The sequence below is a fragment of the Ochotona curzoniae genome, unplaced genomic scaffold (genome assembly GCF_017591425.1).
Source record: "Ochotona curzoniae isolate NIBS_2020 unplaced genomic scaffold, NIBS_Ocur_1.0 contig_2404, whole genome shotgun sequence".
In the NCBI taxonomy this organism is placed as follows: Eukaryota; Metazoa; Chordata; class Mammalia; order Lagomorpha; family Ochotonidae; genus Ochotona; species Ochotona curzoniae.
This window is the reverse complement of record NW_024465451.1, coordinates 10,462,878-10,477,640: the sequence shown is the minus strand read 5'-3', so window position 1 is coordinate 10,477,640 and position 14,763 is coordinate 10,462,878. Positions and strand designations below refer to the sequence as shown.

Genomic DNA, 14,763 nt, shown 5'->3' with positions numbered 1-14,763 from the left:
GAGCACTAGGGTTTCCTACTTCATGGCTAGAAAACTATGGAAAAGACAGAAAACTGAGAGTGAAGAGGGAATGAGACCCCCCCCCCCCATTTTTCCGAATGCATGCAGCAATCAGCTAGGTTCCGAAAGATGTCTGGACCCAAAATGGCATTAACTGGCCACTTGGAAGAGTTAGCTAGGGGATATTGGGGCTAATCCACATCACAGAGGCGTCTTAAACTTTTACATTTTAGAGAACAAACCAATTGAAGGGTTTCTAAATTTGCTAGAAGACAGCCTAAAGGGGGTGTTGGGAGGAACAGGTGATGAAAAAATAGCTCCCATGCTTAAAACTCAGGACTGATTAGCACAGTGGACCCAGTGGTCCATGGTGACCCAGTGATCAGAAAAATTGGCTCTCATAGAAGGTCGTCCCCCCTATGTAAGGGACAAGCCAGGTCTCAAAACACTGCCTGTATCCGAAGTCGTTAACAGCCCAGCAGCCAGACTCAGAGGTACAGGGGGCCCCCGCCCCTGCAGCCCAGTGGTGGGGGACTTCCGGCCCAATGGCAAGAGACACGGCACCCCGCCGGGGTTTACAGAACTGGTCTTCCAAAAGCGGAAAATCAGACCTAGCTGAAGGAGCGCAAATGTGCCAAGCCGCACCCAAAACTCCAAAGGCTGAAGGGAAGGAAGATTGTGTCCTTTGGTAAATAGAGGACTGAAAAGGACAGGACTTAGGAGTGCAGAAATATTGGATTAGGCATAAAGAAGATGAAAGAAAGTGGACCAGAGAGAAGGGAATAGTTTACAGGAAACATTACAGATCCAGCTATGCTTATAGACAAGTTTTTTACTTTATAAGAACTCTAGTTTTCTTCTTTTGTTCTTAGTAACTTAGATACGAGGTAAGAAAAGACAGCTTGAGAAGTAAAGGTTTTGGTAAGTTAGATAGAGAAGATGGGAGGTGCCGGAGTCCAGCTCCAGCCAAGTTCGGAACTCAAGAAGGGTGCGTGGATGAGGTGTAAAGAGGAACGAAAAATGGACCACTACAATTCCAGGATCATAATGAACAATGCGGGAAAGCTGTCTGCTTTATTTATACACAAGCAATCAAACTCTGGCTCAGGCTTTTTATGTCATGGTAAAGTGGGTGTTCAAGGATAATTCTGGCAATTGTTTCACCTTAAAGCAGGATGTTATCCATCTTGACCCTGTGGTCAGGAAGTTCTCAATAGATGGTACATATCAATCAGTAACACATTCCTACTATAATCCTTTGTCTTGAATCAGTTAAGGAAGGAAATGCATCACAGGAGGGAGTTAAAGATCAAGAAAAGAAGGAAGAATAGATTCCCACTACACCTGGGGACTTAACACCCTTGATTAGTATATGGTCAAGGGGGGGCAGCAATAATAAAAGGCCCTTTTGCCAAAAAGGTATCAGCAACATCAACTTCCAAGCTCACATTGATAGTAAAGACCAACTCCGCAGAGGCAAACAATGTCTAAATAGATTACAGAAATGCCAGTGGGATTGTCCAGGTGTCCATGCATAGGGATGTGGAAATGCCTTCAGGTGGATATAGAGACATCAGAGAGGCCCTGCTGTGCAGCGGCAAATTCCGTGGGGCCCTGCCTGCAATGGAACAGTTCTCTTCACATCTTCCTGTCTTCCACACCCACCACACAAACCCCAGCAGGGAGGAATGTGAAGAGAGTATGTAAAGACATCAGTTGAGCTGGGGGGAGAATTTAAATCATGAGTCACGGGATCCAAGCCAGATGGGAGGAGAAAAAGGAGGGGGAAATTGAAAGTTTGATATGCCAAAGAACTTGGTGATGTAAGAGTTGTACAGATCTAAGTCCCAAGAGAATTGAAAAGACAGGTTGTTGTGAGTCAGATATTAGAATATTTCCAACTCTAAAGTGAATGTGTTCCAAATGATGACAGGAACCAGACAGTGACCTTGGCAGTAGATAACTGAAGTCAGGTGGAGGTGAAAATCATTGGTCGCATTGTAGACCTGTGGATTGCTTCCAAGAGTTATGGCAGGAACTGAGATGGTGCAAAAGATAGTGAGCTAACCATCAACAAGTCTTCTTTTAACAAGGGATAGAGATCTCTAAACAATAACCAGGAAGAACAGATGGTTGGTACCTGTTTGGCATCTAAAAATCATGAGCTTTCTAAGAGGATGGTCTAAAAAAAAGCAACAGGGAGCCAGGGGAATGCTACCTCCATACCCTGTTTCTCCTCCCTAGCCCAGGGTTGGGGGTATATGAAAGAATAAGAAAATTCCATTAGCAAAGCTCACAATGAAAAGTAAAAGCTTTCATGAAGACTGGAGTTCATAGTTTCCCTCCTTCAACCCTAACCCAGAAAGGTGGCAAATGAAATACAAAAGTCTCTCAAGTAGACATAGAAGGGAAAGCTGATTCTAGCCTCAGCCTCCTGTCTTGACATCTGAGGAAGTTCATCTCACCCCCCAAGTCATTGTCATAGGCAAAACAGAGATGGGAATGCCAACCTGATTTTTCCACAGGAGCATTAACTATGCCACAATCAGATGAAGGTAGGAATATAGAAGCATTTTGAAAGTTAAACCATCCCCCAGGTATGAGGGAAGTTATTAATACTGTCATCTTCTCCAAGGTTCTGTTTCTAATCGTGCTGGACACATAGCAGAGAGCAAAATAGCTTATCTTTGGTAAGGAGAAAGTAGGTAATAAGCACAAATTAAATAATGCATAAAATTACTCTAGGTAGTGATATCTCTAAGGGGCAAAAACTAGGGTACCTGCTTTAAGAGTGATTGTTGAGGAATTGCCTGCCTCAATGAGGTGATCAGGGAAGGCCTCCCTCAGGAACCAGTGTTTGTGATGAGCTCCAGAATCTGAAAGGAGCTCAAGGTGGAGAAAGACCATCCCAGAGAAGTCAAGGATCAGAGAGGCAGTCAGTGTGCCTGAGTGTAGGTGAGTTGGGTGAGCTGCAGGTAGACATGTGTATGGAATGTAGTAACAGCAAAGATGGGAAGGGCAGGGTGATAGGGGTGCCTCGGAGAACCTGCCAAGGAGCTCAGGGTGCATTTCTTGATCCAGGGGAGTCCATCACAGTGAGGGTTTCAGCGAATAGTGACCTGAGTCAATTAAATAGTTTAGAAAGGTCCCATTGACTGCTTTATGAAGAATTGATTACTCGGGAAAATCTACCAAATGTGCTATAAGCAAGAGATAACACTCTGTGCTTTGGGAGATTCAGGTGAGACCGGAAATGTTTCATAAAAGAGTTTGTCTTTGAAGGCAAGATTGGCTTAGTGAGGTTGGACTCACTAAGAAAGAAAAAGAAAGAAAAAACTGCAGGGATACAAGGGGCACATTCCAGGCAGAGGGCACATACCTACAAGTGGTCAAAATATAGGTGATGGTCAAAATACAGAGGGCCCAGGGCCCAAAGAGAAGTAGGAGGAGTTTTGTTTGAGGTAAGATTAAGATAAAAATTTGAGCAGTGTAGTTAGCATTGTGATTCCTAGCAACCAAGGCAAAAATTCTTTGCTACCTTTAATGCATCTGATTATAGTGATGTCACCTATTCTCCAGGCCATGGAAGAGGACCCAGGCTATTAGCCATCACTTTATTTTTCCCAAAGTCCCAAGAATCTCTCTCTTGCCTGTCTGCCAGGGTCTCTAGAAGTGGTCCCGAGAGCCAAAGTAAAGTCAGCTTCTATGCCAGCCCCCTACCTTACCTTCATTGGTACCCCAGACTGAATCATAGCAAAACTCAAGATCATTTCTGATTATCAAATCTAGCCTCTGAAAACAAAGATCAGACTTTCTTATTAGCTGCTTCATTTCCCCTGCTTATGCCTTTGCACTCCCATCACCTGGGAGTTCACTGAGATGTGCCAAGAGTGTGTGGGCAAGGGGTTTCAAGAGCAGTCCCCACTCATTATAGTAGGTGCCGTCCTGTCCCACAGGGTCGGAATGCTACTTGGAAAGCCGGGATGCCTCTCGACTGAGCGGCCGAGACCCCTCCTCCTGGACAGTCGAGGACGTGATGCAGTTTGTCCGGGAAGTTGACCCTCAGCTTGGACCCCACGCTGACCTCTTTCGTAAACACGTAGGTGCCCTGTCTGACCTCTGCCATGTTTGCTTGGAGATTTGCTTCTGCAGCTTTTAGTTTCTTAAAGGGTATGGGAAGTATATTTGATTCAGGTTCTTTGGGACTTACATAGGAGGCACCATAAACAGACAGACTCTACTGTTATAGAATTAGACTCAGCCACATTCTTAGTGTTTTTGGCCTAAGGATTTGGTTCCAGGGATAGCAATCTGTCTTTTGCTTGGTGTATTTGCTTCTCCATCTGCCTCCCCTTGACTCAGGAGCCTCAGCCCAACTTAACGAGTCTCTCACAAAGCAGCCCCCCATTGTCTAGTGTTGTCAGCATCCGGTCCTCTACCCGCCCAGCTCTGCAAGCAGCCCTTTAGCTCCACAGCTGGGGATTGCTCTGGATCCATCTTCATGATCTGGGGCTCCAGCTCACTCCCTTCTAGCCCAGTGCTCTTCTGCTAAGGGCCCTCCAATCTCTGATCTTTTCACTGATTATTGACATTGCCCACACCAGCCAGGTGAAAGGGCTGAACCCACAGGCCTCTCAACTGCTCAGTGAGTGGCTGTTCACTGCCAGCCCACAGAGGGGGACCCTACCACTCAGGAGAGATGAGGACCCATAGAGGAGCAGTGGAGGGTCAGGATGAAACAGGTGCACTACCAGTGGAGGCTTCTGGGAAGATGTGGGGTTGAGCCAAGTAACGGTGGGAGGGCAAAGAAACTTCTTCTTGGGCTGTGGAGAAAGGAGAAGGATGGGAATGTGTGAAGAGTCTAACTGGGTGGGGTCTGTGGTGGATATCTGGGGCGGAACATTCTTCAAGATGAAAGGTAAGAAGAACAGCAGGCGCCGATGTCACTCACAGTAGGTTGGCCCTTCGTGGGTGACCTTTATTCAGAATCTGGGGTGGTCAGATCACGCAGGTGTGTGATGGCACTGCCCCTCTTCCCCCAGGAGATTGATGGCAAGGCCCTGCTTCTACTGCGCAGCGACATGATGATGAAGTACATGGGTCTGAAACTGGGGCCTGCCCTCAAGCTCTCCTACCACATCGATCGGCTGAAGCAGGGCAAGTTCTGAGAGCAGAGGGAGAGTCTGCCTCCCAGGAAGAAGGGTCATCAGCTCACCCCACACCCAGTGGGCTTCCAGCCACCTCAGCTCACCAGCAGGCTGTGTGGTGCCCCTTGCTGCCCCCTCCCACCATGACACGTCCTTCCATGAAGGACTGAGGAGGAGAACACTCGGGCTCTAGGGCTCTCTCCTCAGCCCTGTCACCGCTCTGAGGTCTCTATTTATTTTTCAAGCCTAGCCTCTCATCAGGAATTTAGACTGAGCCCTTCTAAGTGTTAGAGGAAGAAGCCAGCCCTGGGGCCTAGGAAGATAGGCCCTGGGTTGGCACCTGTGCCCATGTCCTCACCACCTGCTGGTTTGGTGGGGCACCCTGTTGCCCCATGGCTTCTCCCTTCTTACCAAACTCCCTGACTCTGAACTCATGGTGCAGATCTCTACCTTTAAAAAAAAATCTTCTATTGCTAATTTATTATTTCTGGCAAACCCTCTGGTTAATCCTCTTATACCAGTCACTGGGTCTCAGTGGGAGGAAGACTGCCCTGCTGGGTCCAGAGGCCTCTCCAGATGGTCATGTCCTTTCAGAGGGCACTGCCCAAGGGCACTTTGTTTTTGAAATGGATGACCCCATAAGGCCTTGACCATAGCAGTTAGCATTGGAGAAGGAAGGGTCCCTGTCAACCTTCCCTTCTCTCTCCCCAGCAGTCCCTTGCGGTGCCAAGCCTCATCTGTAGGCATGGGAGGAGCCGCTTGCTTCATGTTCCTTACCACAGCTCCCCGCCCTGGCCAGAAATGCTGGTGAAGAAGATTGGGCTCGATGACCCTAACACCTGTGGAGCAGGAGGGAAGGTCTCGGGCTGAGTGACTCTTTCCACTGCACTAGCCACATGCTTTCCGTGAGCAGGTCCACAGCATAGCTACTCCCGCTGCCATCTGGACTGACTTGATGCCAGTTTGTTTATAAATAAAAGAAAAAAATGGTTCCCAGCGTCTTCTTAGTCAGCCGACAGCCAAACTGCCGTGCATTCACAGGGCAGCTCTCTCCCCTTCTCCTGGTCTTGGTTTTCCCATCTATAAAGTGGGGAGTTCAGACACAGTGATTCCCCAAGAGCTCTGCTGAGTCCAGCAATCCCTCAAGATCAGACCATCTTCCAGAGGCACACATAGGTCCCAGTGTCCCGGAGGGCACACACACACACGCATACATGCACACCCTGCCCTAAAAGGCCTGTGCTGGCAGGGGGCTTGGCTGTGGTGTGCGTAGCAGCCACACAAGGCTGAGCAGGAGGAAGCCTCGGTGCCCATGTCTGTTGTTACCCTCGGAGGCCTAAGGAGGAATGCAGGGCAGGTCTGTGCCTTGCCCCATGCACTGACTCGGGGCTGAGTACAAGTCCAGAGCCTGGGGACACAGCCCTGTGGAGGGTACAGAGCCCTCAGGAGGAGGCAGCAGCCCAACTACCAGATCTAACCCAATACTAGCACTTCTGCATTCCTTACTATGGGCCACATAGCCTGGTTTATGTGAATTAGAATTCTCTCAGTCTCCACAGCAGGCAGTGCCAAGATGGAGTTTGGAGCCAAGTAACCTGACTCCAAGGCAGGGGTTCTCGCCTTACAGAGATTCCAGCACTGCCTGTAAAGCTTTGTATCTGCCACTTTCCTTCTTTAGGCCCTTTTCGCTGTGAGAGGGTAGCTATCACCAGTGACAAGTTGTGACTTTTCCCACTTAGCCACTGTGAGGTTCTAACATGGTTGTCAGGAAGCCATTAGGGTCAAGGCTGTTAACCAGAATAGCTTCTGTGTTCCATAAAGTCCCAGGCACTGGGGCCCAGAAGGAGCCACTCATTCAGGATATTCCCAAAGAGAACTTCACTGAACCTGGCAGTGAACTGCAGGGATTGGCCCCACCCAAGAGACACAAGGACTAAGGTAGTAACACTGGCATAGGTAGACAGGCCAGACAGATGTCAAAGCTGGGCCTGATGGGACACAATGGCCCCACATCACCCAACCCCTTTATCACCAAGAGTAGTACAACTTTACAGACAAGTTTTTTTTTTTTTTTTTGAAGGCTTAGAGTGCAGTGTTAATTGTGTGTATTGCCTCATTAAACCTCACAACCACTGCAAAAGTTAGCTATTGTGTTCCTCACCCTCCACCTCCACAGATGGGGAAGCTAAAGCTGGGAAAGGTTAAGTGATTTGCCCAGCACGCACTAGCTACTAAGGGATGCAATCCATGTTTCTGCCTGCTACTCCCACGAGGAACCTTAGCTTTCTCAGCTTTGGCTGACCTTTTAGTGTTGACAGGCTGCACTCATGTGGCATTCCCCATAAAGGTTGCCTAGACAGGGACAATGCTGCCCCAAGCCAGCAGAGCAGTCCTTACAGAGCCATCGTCATTGGGAGCACTTCTCAGTTATCCGGGGGCAGCTCAGGTACTGAGCTCTGAGCTGGAAGGAGCAGGACGAAGGCTGATGTCGCTTCAGACGCTGCCTGCTCCCAGGATGCAGAGTCCTGAGCAGCTCAGCAGGCCCAGTTAGTGTCCAGGGTTTCTGCGAGGGCTGTGCCCAAGGCCATGGCTTCTCTCCAGCATCTGTAGTTGACCCCTGGAGCACCAAGAACAGAGTGTGCACATTAGAGGGCATTTTTTACCCTAAGTAATGTTGTCTTGAAACAGTTGACATTCCGCATTTATCTGGTTTCCTAGGGAACAGAACTAGAAAAGTAATCAAAGGTCAAATTCAGCAGGCAAGGAGAAGGATTTGTTAACCTTGTACTTTCGCTGCCCTAACCTCTGGGGCATAGAGAAGGGCCTGGTAAGGGGGATGCCCTGGAGCCCACTTTTCATCTTGATCCATCTCAAAAGAAGTCAGTGCTCAGTAGAGCCTGGGACTGGAAGTAGGAGCAGAGGCTTCGGGCAGCAGAGCCCTAGAAGTGGCAGCTGGCACACTGCGTGGGTACCAGGCCTGCGGAGGCTTTACAAGAGGGCAGGTACATCTTCAGCCCTGGGGTTCCGGAAGCTGCCCAGCATCTAACAAAGCTCTGGTGGGCAGGCACTCTGTCTGCTCCCAGGGCAGAATCCACTGGGAGCACAGGAGCACTCCTGCCACCTGACCTCCACAGGCCTGCCTATCTGAGGCTGCCTGGGAAGCCATTGTTGCTAGTGAGATCACAGAGGTGGTTGTGTAGGCCCCACCCACTTCCTATAACCTTGGGTCTCACTGCTCCAGTGCCAACCTCCCAAGTGTCCCCGTGGGAGCTGTGGGAGTACAGGGCCAGCACCCCTCACGCCCCTTACCCCTCCAGAAGCTGGCAGGACCCAAAGCTCATGGGCCTCCTCTTTCTGCGCATCTGATTACCCTGACTGCCCCCAACCCAGCCATGGCAGCTCCCAGGATACAATCTGAAAAGCTACAGACCAGTGGCAGCTCCCATGCAAAGCAGAGATTGGTGTGGGGGTGAGTTGCAGGAGTACTACGGGTGTAGACACACCTGGCTTGGGGGGGGGGGGGTCCTGGGCTGTGAGTAGGAGGCACAAGAGCCCCCTCCTGCTCACTGAACCAAAAAGAGGGTCCAAGCTATGCTAGGGGTTCAGAGCAGGGTATAAGCCAAGCAGGGAGAGCAGCCATGGGGCGTCTGGCCAGCCTGCAAAGTGCTGGGCTGTGCCCTCTTCTCCAGAGCGCCTTCTTTGAGAGGTGTTTTGGATGTCCAGAGGTGCAGATTCTCTTTTGGCGGGCAGGAAACCCGCACGCCTGTAGAATAGGAAGGGGAGGCAGTGAAAGGATATGACGGGGCCCTATAGGACCTGGCTTCTGATCCTTTCTGCCCCTCAGTCTTCCCACGGGGTATAGGCTGGCTCCATCCTGCCTGACACTTTCATGCTAGGCCAAGGGCAGATGCCAGGCCCTCCCTCCCTCTTTCTCTCTCTGGCCCTACCCAGCCTCTGCCAAGGTGGGAGCCCCCCAGGAGCCTTGGCAGCCCCAAGTCCCCCAGGAGGCCCTGGGCTAATTGCAGAGCCCAGGGTCCAGGATGGAACAGCCAGCAGTAAGGACCTTCTGAACCCTCCGGAGGCAGACCCTTCCCATGACCCCCCAAAAGAGATCAGCATGCACCTAGATGTGGGACATCCCACGGAGCCCCCAAGCAAGCAGTGCCTGCCAGCCATACCCCCAGAAGAGCCCCCGCCTGAGGACTGCAGCCTGGAGGTGGGGCCCAGCACACACACTCTCTATGTGGGCCACCTGAACCCCCAGTTTTCCGTGCCCGTGCTTGCCTGCCTGCTACGGGACACTCTGGAGCGTCTGCAGCTGCCCGTAGCCCGGGAGGACATTGAGGTGGTGCGGCGGCCCGGGAAGGCCTACGCACTGGTGCAGGTGACCACCCCCAAGGCCACTCTGGCCTCGCTCCCCTGGCGCCTGCAGGTGGCCTGGCAGGAGCACCGGATTCTAAAGGAGCTGGCAGTGCGTGGCAAGGAGCTGGTGCTGACGGAGGGCCGGGGACCCACGAGCCGCAGGGAGGTGAGTGAACTCCACAACAGGCTGCCAAGGTCCCACTTCAAGGGCAGGCCTGGCTGCCAGTGGCCTGCAGAGTGGGTTGCCTCAGAGAACAAAGCTGGCCTTCACCGTTTGCCCCCAGCTGGGCAGCCACATGGGGGCCCTCACCAGGCCCTGTGGACTTCACAGCCTTGCAGCCTGGGTGCCCTCAGGCCCACAGAGGTCTGGACCTTTCTCAGTCTCCCTCACATGTTCAAAAGTACAGAGCTGCTAAATAAAGTGGGAACCAGGCTTGCTTGTAGAGAGCTAGGTGGGCAGGCAGAAGGTCATGGCAAATAGGGGGCACCTGCAAAGAGAGGTGTTGAGTACACTTTGTGCAGAAGGGAGGGAGCATTATGTAGACATCAGCAAGTCCCTGGGGCTCGGACCACAGCTGTAGTTAGCTAGGATGGAGCTAGGAAGGAATCTGCAGGCCTAGCGCTTGTAGGATAGAGAGCATGGCCCAGTCAGGGCACAGGAGCAGGAGGGCAGTGGCAGGTCACCCCCAGGACACCTGGGCTGACTTCTTTTGGAGACACCTGTGGTGTCTGAACTGTTAACAGAACAGCTCAATGACTTACCATTCAACACATGTGTGCTGATTGCATGTTTGTATGACAGCTTTACCAGATTCTCAGACTGGATGGCTGCAGGACCAGGAGTATGCCTCTCACTCTCTGCCTCAGCCCAGGCCAAGCGCCCAGTCCTAGAAGCTTGGTGAACTGGAAGCAGCAGGAAGCCAGCAATGTTTGTAGAAGCAACTATCAGACTGGCATTTAGGGTCAGTGAGCAGGGCATGATGGAGAGTGCCCAGAGTCATGGAGACCTGTGAGGGACTGACCTGAATGGGCATCCAACCTGCAAAGTGGCCAGAACATGATGCCTACGCCCCAGACAGAACAGGAACCAGACGAAAGAGACCTCAGGAGGGACGGAGGGGGTGGGGCAGGCACAGTGGTCTGCAAAAGTTTCAGGGGTTGAGATAGGTGGGGGTCTCAGGTCACCCAACAGTTCAGGGACCTGCAGCCATCACAGAAGTGTTGGAAGAACCTGGTTCTGGGCATCAGAAGCTGATCTGCAGTCCACATGGGAAAGTTCAGCCAACAGGTGTCCCAGCTTCCAACCCCAGGAAGGAGAAATCTCTTCCCCTGACCCCACCCTCTGGGCACCACAGCCCACTTACAGCCCAGCCCAGCAGGCCAAGCAGCAGGTGGCTTGAGCCTTGGGTCTGGCAGCAATGCCCCTTGCTGGCTCCAAAAGGGTGGAAAACATGGCATTCAAGCAGGGCAGCAGTAAGCACATGAACCAGGCCTTCAAGCACAGGTGGGGGCTCTCCCATGCACTTCCCTTATTAGTGAGGGCATCACTGGACCTGAAGCCCCGGAAGGGTACATCAGGATGCCTGTGGTAGGCATGGGCCAGGGTTCTGGCAGTCTCTTGAGGGCTGGAGGAGCTCTGATGTGGCCTCAGTCCAAACACCCTGCTCTTGATCTCTTCCTACCCCACCATGCCCGGCAGGACTGCAGCCCCAGCCCTGGCTCTGGGTTCCAGCCACCTGCTCGGCCTACAGGCCTCTCTCCTAGCAGGCCCCGGGCCTGGCAGCAGCACAGCCCCCAGCACCGGCCCAGTGGTGTACGTTCCGACAGCGCCATTGTCCACCAGGAGATCCTGGGACAGGAGCGGCTCTTCCAGGGCACCCTCCTGGGCAGTGAGACACGTAACATGGAGTTCAAGCGGGGTAGTGGCGAGTACCTGAGCCTGGCCTTCAAGCACCATGTGAGGCGCTACACATGCGCCTTCCTCAACAGTGAGGGTGGCAGCCTGCTTGTGGGTGTGGAAGACAGTGGCCGTGTCCAGGGCATCCGCTGCAGCCACCGTGAAGAGGACCGGGCACGCCTGCTAGTGGACTCCATCCTGCAGGGCTTCAGACCTCAGGTCTTCCCTGATGCCTACACCCTCACCTTCATTCCTGTCATCAGCACCGCTGCCACCAACACCCCCCTCAAGGTGAGCCTGTGGTCCGCCCTGTCATCCTTCTTCACTCAGGACAACCACAGCCAAGGAGGTTGGGGGAATGGTCTCTCTGGGGCTGCAGAGCAATGAATGAGGGGCCACCTGAGAGTGGGAGACTGCCCACAGCATGGGGCGACACGCAGTCTACCATGGTTGCCCTACCCAGGTACTGCGCCTGACTGTGCACGCCCCCAAGGCCCAGGGTGAGCCGCAGCTCTACGAGACAGACCAGGGCGAGGTGTTCCTGCGCCGCGATGGGAGCATCCAGGGCCCACTGTCTGTCAGTGCCATCCAGCAGTGGTGCCGGCAGGTGAGCAGGGGCCCAAGCTGATCCCAGGCCCCAAGGCAGCTCCCATGTGGCCCTGGTCCTGTGTTACCACACAGCATGGTTCATATTAAAATAACACCAGCTCATTCTGTACCCCACTGCTCAATGGTGGGAGGCAAAGAGACCCAGGCACCCTCCTTTTAAAAATCTGTACCCATTCTTCTTCCAGCACCCAAAGCCCAGCTCGGGTTTTTGGTGCACTCAGGTATCGAGTGGTGGGGAGTGGGTACCAAGCCCCCGAGGACCCAGTTTCACCTTGTAGCGGACAGGAGCACAGCCACAAGCAGAACATTTTTAAGAGGGAGGAAGGAGATGGGGAAAGCAGGGAGCAAGGAGGGAGGGAAGGAAGGAACAGGGGTGCCAAGGAGGATGGCCTCACCATGAAGTCCCACACGTGGGTGTCTTCCTTTGGGACCCCTTGGCAAACTAGAAACAGTAAGCATGGCCAACAGGTCTGGCTCCCCCCAGCTGAGAAACCCCAACCCCCCAACCCAACCAGGGCTCAGGTTCTATCACAGGTGGTTGGTGGGCAGGCCTGAGACCTTGGCAGCTTGGCCATCTGCTCCCGCACTGTCCCCTCAGAAGTGGATGGCGGAGCTGGGCAGATTGGAGGAGAAGGTGAAGGTGCTGACGGTGGAGAAGGAGCAGCTCCAGCAGCGGCAACAGCAGCGGCGGCTCTGGCCTGTCTCCTGCACCTGTTGTGTCCTGTGAGGCCTTGGGGCAGCTGGCAGGTGCCACACTTGGCAGGGAGAGCCAAGGAGCTCCTGTTCGGGTCTGAGTCCTTTGAATGCCACCCCAGTGAGCCGCCTGGAGGTGGGCGGAGACCCCACATCCTGGATCCCTCACCACTACACATGGGATGGTCCCCATGTGACTCCAGCCCCAAACAGGCCCCAAGCTGACATTGCTCTCCACATGATCCCCACGGAGCTTATGAAGATGAGGCCAGGCATCCCAGGGCCAAGCTACAACAGTACCAGCCTCCATGAAGCACTCATCTTGCCCCAGCCCGGGGTCTGCACTGGACCATGTGAGAAAGGGATGGTCCCTTCAGGCGAGCCCTACAAGGGGGTGAGGCCTGTGACTGATGCTAACATATGGCTTCTGGGTCCCACTTGTGGGGACGTGAGGCTACCCAAGCTCCCTAATAAATTGCACACACCAGGGGCAAAGTGGTTCTTCCCAAGACTCTTGGATGGCAGGTCAGATGTTTGCTGGGTTGTGTGTCCCATGGCAACCAGTGACCCCCTGACTCCTACTGGCCAAAAGCCACAGCCTGCGGTGGGCTGCTACCAGAGCTGTGGGTGAGAGCCCAGCCGGCTAGGCAGGCTCTCCAGGGGACTGCAACTAGGTACTGTCGCTTGCTTCAGCATCACCCCTATGTAGGGCAGTGGTTGGGGCCAGTACCCTAAGGGCAGCACCTGTGCCAGCAAGGCCCAGCTTCCACTCCAAACCTCCTCTGGCCCCTGGAGAGGACTCCTGCTCTGTCCATTTCCTCCACTTTCTCCATCAGCAGAAACAGTCTCACCAGTACTCAGAGCCCTCTGAGATTACCATTTCAAGAGTAAGGCCAGTTTTAGATGGCTCACATTCTGCCCTGCCTGCCCCAGCTCCTCTGACCCAGTCATGCCCTCCTGCCCCAGTGCCTTAGCACCACCCTGGCTGTCCCTCTCCCCCCACCAGAAATAGCTCTCCAGACCATTGCAGGCCTCACCATTGTCAGGTTTGTGCTCGCCTGTTATCCAGTCTTGTCAACCACGGCTCCTTCCAACATGTCTGCACTCGATGGCCTGTGCCCTTGAGGGACTTTTCATTCTCGCCACACCAAGACACATACATGCACAGTAGTCAGGGGTCAACTGTGCTGACCCCTGCAGTGTGCTCAGAACCAACACTAGGACGTGGCAGTCACCCACTTGGTTTTCCTTAATAAAGGATACTCCTGAATCGGGAATCTGAGCCAATAGCAATTCCAGAAATCTTGTTAAGAGTTTTGTAGAAAAGGGACTTGGGGAACCACACTGCACTTGATCCCCTTCCACTTCATAGATTAAAGGCCCTTGGTCACCCCCATGGAACAGACATCACAGATGAACTCTGGCACCATAACCCTTCTGTGGGCACCCAGGCGTCCTCCCTGGGCTGCTCCCTCTTACCCACAAGGACACAACCCAGGGTGGGTCCAAGGCTCTAACTTAAGCACAGACATGTGCACCCTGACACTTCCACACCCCCTGACTCTGGCCAGGCTGGCCCAGTGTGTCAGGGCAGCAGCACCCACGGGTAGGCTCAGTGCTCAGTGTGAGTGCAGGCAGCAGTTCTCAGGGCATGTATGCATGGCAGGGCAGGGCACAGCAAGAATCCCAGCTCCAGTCCTTGTCTTTTTTTTTTTTAACAAGCTCTGGGGAGCTGGCCGGTGTCCCTTTTCTCTAGAGCATTATGCAGATGGTCAGCACCTATCCACTGGTCAGCTGTGGCCATCTCCTTGTCTTTGTTAAGATGTATTTATCTGGAAAAGTTACAGAAAGGGAAATGGGGATCTTCCACCTGCTGCTTCATCTCCCAAATGGCCACAAAGGTCAGGACCAGGCCAGGCCAAAGCGGGGAGTCGGGAGCTCCTTTACGGTCTCCCACATGGGTGCAAGTGCAAAGCACTTGAGTCATTCTCCATTGCTTCGCCAGGCAGGTACATTAGCAGAGAACTGGATCAGAAGTGGAGCAGCCAGGACTCA

The 14,763-nt window shown here is 53.1% G+C and overlaps 2 protein-coding genes across 2 annotated transcripts in view; both read left to right on the top strand.

Moving 5' to 3' along the window:
* Positions 1-6,137, top strand: part of SCMH1 (Scm polycomb group protein homolog 1) — a 139,096-nt gene extending 132,959 nt beyond the window's left edge. Inside the window, exons 13-14 of the mRNA XM_040974306.1 lie at positions 3,957-4,099; positions 5,043-6,137. Coding sequence (XP_040830240.1) covers positions 3,957-4,099; positions 5,043-5,168 — 269 coding nt within the window. The 3' untranslated portion in view covers positions 5,169-6,137. The remainder of the gene's footprint in view (positions 1-3,956; positions 4,100-5,042) is intronic.
* Positions 6,138-9,146: 3,009 nt separating this feature from the next.
* Positions 9,147-12,910, top strand: SLFNL1 (schlafen like 1). Its single transcript, XM_040974309.1, is given in 5 exon segments — positions 9,147-9,299; positions 9,302-9,675; positions 11,353-11,697; positions 11,870-12,013; positions 12,614-12,910. Coding segments are annotated over 5 exon segments (1,050 nt in total). The 5' UTR covers positions 9,147-9,241; the 3' UTR covers positions 12,743-12,910.
* Positions 12,911-14,763: the final 1,853 nt, after the last annotated feature.